Raw genomic sequence first — 10833 nt, forward strand, 5'->3', positions numbered from 1 at the left:
CACAATACTGCATAAACTAGACACTACACTTTTTTCTGGCTTATACAGTAGTTCTGCATTCCATCACAGAGTGCATACGGCGCAGATGTGGGAAATCACAGGTGGAGCCTAATCCTAAATACTATGCCACTTGGAATCAGGAAAGTTTTTGATATTGTTGCACATAAAACACTGCTGTATAAAGTGGAGCAGTGTGACATTAAGGGCAAGTTACTACAATGGATAAAGGGATGATTGTGCAAGAAAATACAGAGTGGTTATTAATGGACATCGCTCTTCGTTGGATTAATGTTATTCTTGGAGTCACTCCATGGTTCAGTGCTGGGCCGATTGTTGTTTTCTATGTTTATTAATAATATTTATGAAGATGTTTGTTTGAATATATAAGTTTGGAGGGGTAGTTAATGACAGGAAGCTAGCTAAGATACTGCTTACCTTTATTACTCTCGTTATCTATAAAAATTAGACAAATGGATTGAGAAATTTCAATTGCAGTGTAGAAATTTCAGTTGAAGAGTATTTCAGTTGTAGTCTTCACACACTGAAAATTGCAGCGTGTAGAGACTAGACACCTGCGAGGTGATCTGATTGAGGTGTTCAAGGCTCTGAATGGATTGGGCAAGCTCAATGCTGACAGTATTCTTCCTCTTGCTGAGACTACGCGCAGCATGGGGGGGGTCATAAATTCAAATTGAGCAAGGATGGTTGTAGGATAGATGTGAAGAATTTTGCCTTGCCTTCAGACAGCGAATGATTGATTGTTGGAACACACCTCCATATGTTGTTTTGGAAGTAGGCAGTTTGAATAAATGGTAGAACTAGAAATATTATTGGAGGGGATGGACAGGTGATATGGGAAGGTTTTTTTTTTTCTATTATGCTATATAAGCTTGCTTTCTTGCATCATTTACACTACTAATCCTAATACTAAGCCGTACCACAAGAATTCTGAGTCTGTGACATTTATGGAAGTTTCCTTTGAGAAGGTCGTGAGAAGCAGACCCAGACCATTGTCGCCATCTTCATTATCCAGACAATTTAAGAGGTTCGAGAAAACAGAGCACCTGACAGCTTGTTCATTTTTGCGGGAAACTGTCAATGCCCACTGCAGCGGTGCCTGCTTTTGAAGAGCATATCAACGAAAATTGGCAACTTTATTGATAGATGGAGCAGCTAGTACTATTGTAGCTTCACATCAATCAGACGTCCAAAGACGATAGCATTGCGAGCACTAACAATATATTACACTGACTTAATTATAAAATTCAGCATATGCAAAAATTGCTACTACAAGGGATACCGAAGCTTGGAAATTCGCAAGATGGACTTTTGCGAACATTGAGTAGAACGACAGCTATTTCTCAACGTATTTTGGAAGGACAAAGTCTATTCCTCCTAAATGGGGGGGTGAGCACCCGCAACTGCACATTTAAGCAACAAAATCCTCATTCCTGCATCGAATTTGTTCTGCAGGCTCCAAACCTAACGTGCGGTTTTCTCGCATGGTTCGTCATTAGGCTATTTTTCTTTGAGCAATGTTTGTTGAGTCTGTATAAAGCGATGATGAGACCGCATTTGAAATATTGTGTTTATTCTGCAGGCTACAACTGAAAAGAAAGACAGAACTTCTAGAGAGGGTTCAAAGAGGGCAACTATATTGTTTATAGAATGCTAATCGATATCTATAAGAAGAACGCTTTCAAGATGTGAACTGCAAATCTTGGCAACTGTACACCTTATGGGGAACCTGACTGAATTATACAAGGCCCTGAATGGATTAGTAAAATGAACGCGGAACATATGTTTCACTGGTAGTGGAGACAAGAACTAAAGGGTTACATACATAAACTAAATCTCTCTGTAAATATGGAATCTTAATTTATGCCATCTTTTCCCCTACAAAGACATCCAAAGATCACAGACTTTCTCAACAATGGCAGAAACTCTTCTCCATACAAAGACCTGGGTGTTATCATTGCAAATATCTACAGTTTCAACATCGCTACAATTACACTTACGATGAAGTATGTTATCAAGACACTAAATAAATGAGAAGTAATTGCAACACTGAAAATTTATAAAGCTAGATAGCTAATAAAACAGGAGTCCAGAATCCATTTTAGTAATTTATTGGCAATGATTACTCTACTGCACGGCCCGCAGGTTAACATGATTTAACATAATTTATTGCACGGTTTAGTAATATGGTCGGGCCCTTAGAAACAACTGTGAAATAATTCCTTCCTCTTGTGTACAAGACTCAGTGGCGGCTCTTTGACAAATAAGGACTACAATTTCCAAAACAGTCATTCCGAAAAACGAATAAATCAAAACATGGAGATCTACTCCAGTGTTTTACCCTTTTAATCATAATTTACCCCTTAGAAATAGCAAATCCGTCAGGGTTAACTGACAACGTAATCTCAACAGTAAAAAGTACAGATGAGAAATCCACAATGACCTTAAAAACGTGGCGACGAATCAAGCCATCTGGGAAGAGTTTAAACTAAAGGCTGGCAAAAGAAATTTAGTAATGTGATTAAAAAATCTGAAAAAATTTCATTCTTATCTCTTGCGAAGCGAGTGGTTATAACACGAGTAACTTTTATGGGATTTTTGTCACGTGGCTGAGTTAGCCGGTCTCGGGCGAGGTCAGAAAGAGCTTTCTCTCAGAATCACGGGTTTTTCCGTCCTGCAAACAGGCAAATGATCAGAGAGCTAACGCAAATTATGGACATAAAACATGTTGGTGGATGAGGTTATTACCTAATATGACAATGTATAGAACATTATAGTAATCAGTGTGTGGTCAGCCAAATTTTATTTCGTCGGCCGAACACTGAAAAAAAATATTGATTAATGGCACAGAGAGAAAAATCGTTTCCCGATAATCTGTTAATGGATTTTAATTGTGCGTTGGATTTATGACTTGACATTACACTTCCTCGGACATGAAAAGCAGAACTACACGGGCTTCATAGTTGAGGACATGCATTTGAATTATGTACATCCCCTTTGCTTGAATTATGTGCATCCCCTTTGCTTGATAGTGGATACCTGGCCCGGTTCCAAGTGCCAGGGATGGTAACCAACTTGTAGCAGAGCAGTATATGTCTGATATTTGCAAAGTACTGTAAATAGGTGGCAGGGATGCTAGAAAAGTTATCTGGGACCGCTTAGTTTAATAAATGAAAAAATGGATTTTAACTGAAGAATACCATCGTACAAAAAGGTTACTCATCTCAAGGTACAATAATACGCAATCGTTAACATAAATATTAAATATGATCTATTGTTATTTTTCTGAATTTACAAGCTCGGCAGCCATTGCGCACAAATCTATTCAATCAAAATACCATTTCTTTGCTAAACAAAACGTATCTGCTTTGTTTACCTGAAATGAATGTTTTAGTTTAACGCACAATAGCAAAACGTTCCCCTAATCCCATTATATCGATTATTGAATCTGTATTAAATGGAGCACGCTACACCAAAAAAAAACTAGTATTTTTAAATCCGAAAGTAATAATAAAAAACACAATTAGCAGCACATGTCCAAAACTTCCACCATGCTGCCCTTGCAGCTGAAGTAAACAATGAAGCTGACAACAATGGGTTGCGTTCCTATTGTTAATAATTCACGTTTCATCGTCTGAATGCGGACGTCGTCTGGAGTATTCTGTCTAGACACTAAATAAATTATAATTCACGGTTGCACAGAAACTTTTTGTGGCTCAATGGATCTTTAAAAGTCAACTAATATTTGGAATCTAAACTTTGAGGAAAAGTCGAGGGACAAACGGAGTTTATCATTTAAAGAACGTCACAACTGATGGCATGAATGACCAACCAATAATTTTATTCGGCAAAAAGAAGGCAAAAAATTAAGTGAATAAAGGAAGATGATAAGATTTTTGGAAACTGAAGAAACAATGTAAATGATCGTTCTTAACAGAAAACTAGTTCATGTTTGTTTCGGTCAACAAAAGTGCTTCTTATAATTATATTCAGATAGAGATCTATCGAATATATTCAGATATATTATGTCTATTCTAGGTAAAAACACATTTTTATGTTCATAACTCGTATAGTCGTGAAAACATGTCTTTGGAAATCCAGTTAGTCATAAAAGTGTTCAAAAGATAAGTTGCAACCAAAAATTTTGAGATACTAATAAAAATAAGTACCTGATGAAGTTCTGTTAAATCTTTCGTGGGAAAGTCTTTTATTTCATTTATTTATTGTACTAAGCAGTCCCAGCTAGTTTTCCCGGCAACCTTGAAACCTATTTACAATGCTGTACCACTGAACAATGTCGATGTACAATTATTTCAGATTCCCTCGTAGAGGGTCAATTCGTTCTCAATGTAATGTCCATATCACAATGCAATATCATTAAGGCATCTGACGCTATAAAGTCCCATCATAAGATTGTGATGAGCTACAAGGATCCAATTGATACTTGTAGGTCCACCATGAAGATTCAAAATGAGTAGAAATCCACCCGAAGAAGCAGACGTCTAAACCACGAATTGTGGTCACAATGAAGAAGTCAACTTTTCCTCAAACCCGAACGGTCCCAACAGAACAGCAGCTAACAGTAAAGGGGAATACCTCAATCAGGCTCCACGTAAAGTCCCTGGAACCACAATAACACCACAGCATCAGAAGTCATTCATCAAATAAGCAACCACAATGCAAGCCAACAGGCTTGTAGCGGAAAAGTATTATCAAAAGGCCAAATTATATGTATATCTCTATGTAATAACTTATTTCTTTATACGTATTATAATGCGAGACCATAACTACTTAAAACTTTGGCCAATTCTGTCTGCATAAATTAACAAGAAATTACCCTTATAAACAGTCAGAGAGCTGTAAGAGCTCTCTTACTCTTTCGAGAGCTGATAATAGGTGAGGTTTGTAAGAAATCCCACTACAACAGCAAAAAGCAAATTTAGTGTATGATTCTAATGGGGGATAGGGGTTAGCTTGGATGTCTTTGGACGGACGGAAATTCATTCTGTCCAAAGACTGCCCTGAATTTAAAAATATATTCATCGACCACATAATCTTCGTGTGGAAGATCACAGCATCTCCGTCAAAGTAGCAGAGATCAGAGTGCCGTTAATCATGATGCCTTCCTCAGGCCTTCCCCAACAAGCATCTTGCAGTCATCGAGAGCATCTGACCATAATGATCTGGAGACATCTTTCCAGGATGAGATCGGATGGTCTCTGCGAAGGCATCCTCAGTGTGCAGATGCCTGATGGGCTGTGGTGGGAATGGCTTTATTAGTATTAGTAATGGCCGCATGGTGCAAGAAAGCCTATGGCTTATGCTGCACAAGTCAAAAAAAAAAAAAAATTAGTGCTGTCATTATTACTCATAATGGTGAATACATTATTGGAAACCAAGTTCTCATGAGGGCAAAATTTCTACCCCAGGAAAAAAGATTCACATAACTACTAAAAAGTGAAGAAAACATTCCTCCAACTCAATAGATGGAAAGTTTATGGTGAAAATACGTAGTTTACAATAAATTCTATTATCATTCCAGAAAAAAGTACAGCAGAATCAGAGGTTCAATAAACGACTGACAAGGCAGAAAAGGAATCTCGACAGGGATAGGTCTTTAGGGAAAAATATTCTCGATAATATTACTTGGTATCGATCCAGAAGGTCTTGAAATTCATTAACTGCATTTAATGTTTTGTTCCTTCTTTGTGGCCCCTTCTGAAAAGAGCGCTGCCTTATTAAAAAAGGTGAACTGAACGATCATCCCTTTATTGTGTGTGTGTAACTTCACAACAGCCCGGTATTTTTCTGTTTATTGATTAACTGGGAGTGGAAACTCGCCCACCTTACTAAGATATCGACACTTAAATCACCTCAATATCGCCGCACCACATTAATTTTAAAAAATGAATTGCCTTCTACGAAACACTAACTGAATGCTCTTGCAATTCGTTGACGCCCAGCAAATACTAAAGCACTGAGAGTTGGACTTTCGCCTGATTACTACGCGTTGTCCGCCATGCTATCGATTTTACCAGAAATTCGAAATTCCGGATGTTGCTGCTGCAAATGTGTCTTGTCTATAGTGTTCTCGCTCACCTAATAATGCCTGGCAGTCTCCAGACAACAGACCCGGTTTCCAACATTATGTCATGCGACACGTTTTCTTCAGCAGAAGCAGAGGTGGTGGCGCATGCTTTGATCATTCATTTTAGAGTAACAAATAACTGCCATCCGCGTGAAGAGTTCAGCACGCGAGTAGCTTTTTAAACCGTTGCCTCCGCTTTTTTGGTAACAGACGTATTGTTCTGGAAATTAAACTGTACTAGTTTTATGCGCATGCGCATAACTCTATATGGAATAATAATAGCATTAAAAAGTTTTTGCTATTTTAGTGTTACGAGTGACTGGCTTTTATGTACGAAAACGGATTAGGACTACAAAAAGCAGAAAATATTCAGATGGCTTTACTCGTCTTTTTATCAAATAACTTTTCTTGTTGCTATGGGTAACGTTTGATAACTTGCTCGAACATGCAACAATGGATGATGATAAAACTTCAGAAGGATTCTCTTTCAGCTTTCTTTTTTTTCGTTATGAGTAGATCGTAAAAGCTTTTGCTCGTGACAGTGGCTTCGTTATGGTACGCAATCGATCAAGAGGAGCTCTATGGCTTGCCTTTGTCTTCCAAACTTGAATGCAACCTCTTAAAATCATAAATTTCCATTATTGAAATTAAACTGCTTTCATTTACTGAACTTGTCAACGGGCTTTAGTGGATAACAATTGAATTTGGTAAATGGTCTGATTGTTCTTCGTATAAATTGCATCGGTGGTTCATTGGCCAGAGTTATATCAAACAAATACGATGTGTTGTAGATTTATATATTTTATATCAACTTCGTAAAAATAATTATAATGAAAATAAACTCGTTTCAACTAGCAAAGGCAAGATTAATTTCTATCTTATAAGTAGCCTGAATTTATCCTCTCCGATTATTCTCAATTTATTAGATGAGTGTAGCCTTAATGCTCGATTAATGACCGATACAGTTTATGCACATCCTCGTGGGTAGCATAGTTGGTAGAATTGCCTCCACCCCAAACCGGGTGGAAAAGGCTTGAGTTTGAATCCCGTCAATGACGCGAGGAACTTTTATGGGTCTTTTCACAATGTGGCTGAATTATTCTGTCTCAGGCGAGGGTAGCGTGGTTTTTTCTCCCGGAAACTATGGTCCTTCCTCTAGCAAAACAAAAAATCGACCATAGAATACACGCAATTAAAAAATATAATATAGACGGCACAATATGGTTTAAGTTGAACAGCTGTCGCGGCTACTATACGCTCAGGGTGGCACTTAGTCGTGGCATTGGCCATTTTTTAATTTTGTTTTTAACGAAATTCTCTTTCAAACCCAGATTGGAAATTCGAAGTTGTTCTGAGAAAATAACTTCGAATCCATTTTACCTTTTAGATGGGAGTTTCTCTAATTCTATCAGTCATCATCAAATAAATCAGCCTTAATGCATGCGAAACTGAAAGACAAATTACTTAACTGGTACCAACCATGGCAGCGAGTAAGAATTCAAAATCAAACAGAAAATGCCGGAAGGTTCTGATTCTCACCCATATAGAACCCAATAGCACTTGACTACCTAAACATTGGGTGTGACTCTGAAACACCGGGTAATTTACTATTGTAAATGCACTTAAACATTTTGCAAAGGAATAAAAATTTATTAAAAGAAAATTGCTGGTGGAAGTTTGAACAAGGTTTAAATGACAAACAGCTGACAAGTTGTAAATTATTTGTGGCTATTCATGATTGCAGTGAATCATTCGAGGCAGTTGATTACGATGAAATGAAAACATTCTCTTTAAAATAAATCCCTTTAGTGCCGCTACATTGTGGTTAACTTGAAGCGCTATTAAGCCATGGAATCCTTGGCTCTTCAGTTGCTACTTGTCCCGGGGGGGTTCTCTACAAAGGAAGCTTCAGCGCACGTTTCGCATTTCTCTTTACTCTCTACTAGAGTTATCTGCCGATAGCTCATCTCATACATCCACGCAATTATTTAGAAAAGGTTTCGGGAGTGGCAATATTTCTAACTGTTCATTTTTAGCATGAATACCAGAAAAGCTCTGGATCATAAAAGATCGGCTCTCTCAATACTTGATAGAATTCAAACGATTTTAAAAAATGATATTCAGTCATTTGATCTCTTTTGTTTCTCTTTCAAAGGTGTCCCTAATTCAATCCTTCAACTATAAATTTGTATTAAAGGTATACCTCCTCGTGGGGATGGTTGCAATCGCTGTCCACCCACACCGGGTGGAAAGGGCCTTTGTTTGAATTTCATTAATGACGGGGAATTTTTATCTGCTTTATTTCACAACGTGGCTGAGTTAGTTGGTCTTAGACGAGGGTTGCGTGGTTGTAACTCATGGAAGTTCGGTTTTCCGTTCAGAAAACATGCAAATAAGAATACACACAATTTATAGACACATTATACTGAAGCCTTATAGTATTGCTATAAGGATTAGCAATCTCGATGAACTTCGAAAAATAGCTGTGGAAAGAACGGATTTCATTTATTTGACCATTGGGGGCTTATTACCTAAAAGTAATCATAATCATAGTAATCCCCGGTTGTTATTATTCGTTATCAGACATAATGCTTTCTATTGTGTAGCTCCTCGTTTTAAAAAGCTCTATTTAAAAATTTAAGTATTTGTATTTTTAAATTGCATAGCATGTCCTTTTTTGGAAGTTTGACCGCTCACTTAGGCATATTACCCTGGTCGCAGTTCGGCATACATTCTCTAACAGAGACCACCCGCCAGCTGACGAGAAGCCAGTAGCTTCGAAACAGCTGTCCTGGCAGTGACTCAGATTTTTAAGTGTATTGTGGATTCACCTATTCTGATGACACTATACACCGAAAAACGATATCAGCAACTTAGAACTGTGGATAGCGCTGTCTCTAAATTGACATGAGGTTGAACAATCGACCCTCAGTTTTCCGTGTGGGTCGAGTATTTTATGAATTTTGCCTTTACGAATTTTTATTTGGTTTCAATAATTGCCTTGAAGTACCCCTGCAATGCTATAGTACAGCGGGGTGGGGGGAGGGTTCAGCGCAGTTGAATTAATTCGGTGTCAACTGTAAAGATTGCTTTCCCGCGTTACAAAAACATTAGATGTAGGTCATGCAGTGAGGCATCTTTGTAACTGCCGTCGCTGTACACGCCAAAGTCCCTTGTTAAGAAGAGAATTTGATGTACACGGGCTTCAGCTATCAGCATCAGCAGTTCCAGGAGAGCTTCCGAGTTAGAAAGCGTCTTTTAATGGTTCACGTGCACACGCACGCTCATACGCTGCTTACAAGCGAATTTCGGTAAATAGACAATTCTTTGAACGGAATGTTGTTATTTATTAATATTTTTAGCCTTTTGTTCCTAGGTGTTGACTAACATGCTTATTATCAGTTACGAAGATGTGACATCCCTTTCCACGAATCTTTTACAGAATATCGTCTGTATCCTCACGTTCTAGCTAGCGAACTTTCTTAGATACCCCTCAGTTTTATGAAAGCAGATACAGCGCGCATGTCCAAAGTTCAATCACTCCCGGCCATTCAAACCTTACCAGTGCAGAGTTTAATAAAAACAAAAACAACTTACTGCTTCCGGCCTTGTGTGTATCCTTCTTCCGATCGTACTTGGGTGCCATTTCCTGTTCTGCGATCAAAATTCGAGTATCATTTAACGAGAAGCAAAAATCCAAACCGGGGGATGAAAACCAAGCACGCGGACAGAAGCCAGCGAAAGATACCGGCTAAGTACTTGCGTGGGCGTGCAGCTGTTTTTATTTTTTCGTACTTCTGCTCTGACAGAAGCGAAGAAACGTCCTGTTCTGCAGAAAGCACCCTCAGAGCGGGATGCAAAGAAACAACCGGAGATAAGAAGGAGAAAAAAAATTACGTGTCCGCCAAAAATGCTTGTTCGCCTGCAAGATCGGCACCTCCACTAAAAAGGAGCGTACCTCAGCCGACAAGTTACTCTTCCAATCAAAAAGGATAACCGAGCAATCGCCGTGTGCGCAACATTGGCGTTGTGCGTACCGTGGTGACGTCATTTGCCGATCTCACTAGCAGCTAGCGGCAACACGATCGTCTAGGTAAGACTTTATTTTTCCCTTTCGCTCCAGTGAACCCTCCCGGACGGCGTGTCATTCCAGTTCGTTCTTTGTTCGACTTATTGCCGAGATTTTGGTTGCAATTCTCCAACCTGCAGAACTAATGATGTGGATCATGTTGCAGCTGCCGACTACACCTTCTCTTGGGGGGGGGGAGTAACGATCCCCCTTCGTCCTACGTTCATTTCACTTAACACTAGCTCACTCTCTCTCTCTCTCTCTCTCTCTGTCTCTCAGACTTCTCACCTCATCTTCTCACTTGACGCGGAAATTCAACTAGGGCCGCAGAGACCGAACGAGGTCAGCGAAATTAGATGGCTGCTCAGCAGAGCGAGTTCGTCTAGTTTCTCCACTTACGAAAGAAACAAGGCACAGTGTTGCAAGAAATGGGTTACGAGCTATTATTTCAACAGCATCCGGGCACAGGTGGTCATTCGATTCTGTCTCAAGTTTCTATTAGTTATTCTCGTGGCTTTGATTACTTCGGCCTGCCATTGCGTCGTGTGTTGAAAGCACGTGGTAGCATCGAAGGTGCGCTGACATCACACGGTGTGTGTGGATGCAGCACACTTTAAGTTTTCGTGGGATTAAGATATTTTAAGATAGCAGCGAGTGA

At 39.1% G+C, this 10833-nt stretch overlaps 1 protein-coding gene across 1 annotated transcript in view; it reads right to left on the bottom strand.

Moving 5' to 3' along the window:
• The window catches only part of LOC150089769 (uncharacterized), a 157948-nt gene extending 147873 nt beyond the window's left edge, over positions 1-10075 (bottom strand). Inside the window, exon 1 of the mRNA XM_090368797.1 lies at positions 9704-10075. Within this exon, the coding sequence (XP_090224923.1) occupies positions 9704-9752 (49 nt within the window). The 5' untranslated portion in view covers positions 9753-10075. The remainder of the gene's footprint in view (positions 1-9703) is intronic.
• Positions 10076-10833: the final 758 nt, after the last annotated feature.

The sequence above is a fragment of the Mastigoproctus giganteus genome, chromosome 2, assembly GCF_048544385.1.
Source record: "Mastigoproctus giganteus isolate SK-2022 chromosome 2, ASM4854438v1, whole genome shotgun sequence".
In the NCBI taxonomy this organism is placed as follows: Eukaryota; Metazoa; Arthropoda; class Arachnida; order Uropygi; family Thelyphonidae; genus Mastigoproctus; species Mastigoproctus giganteus.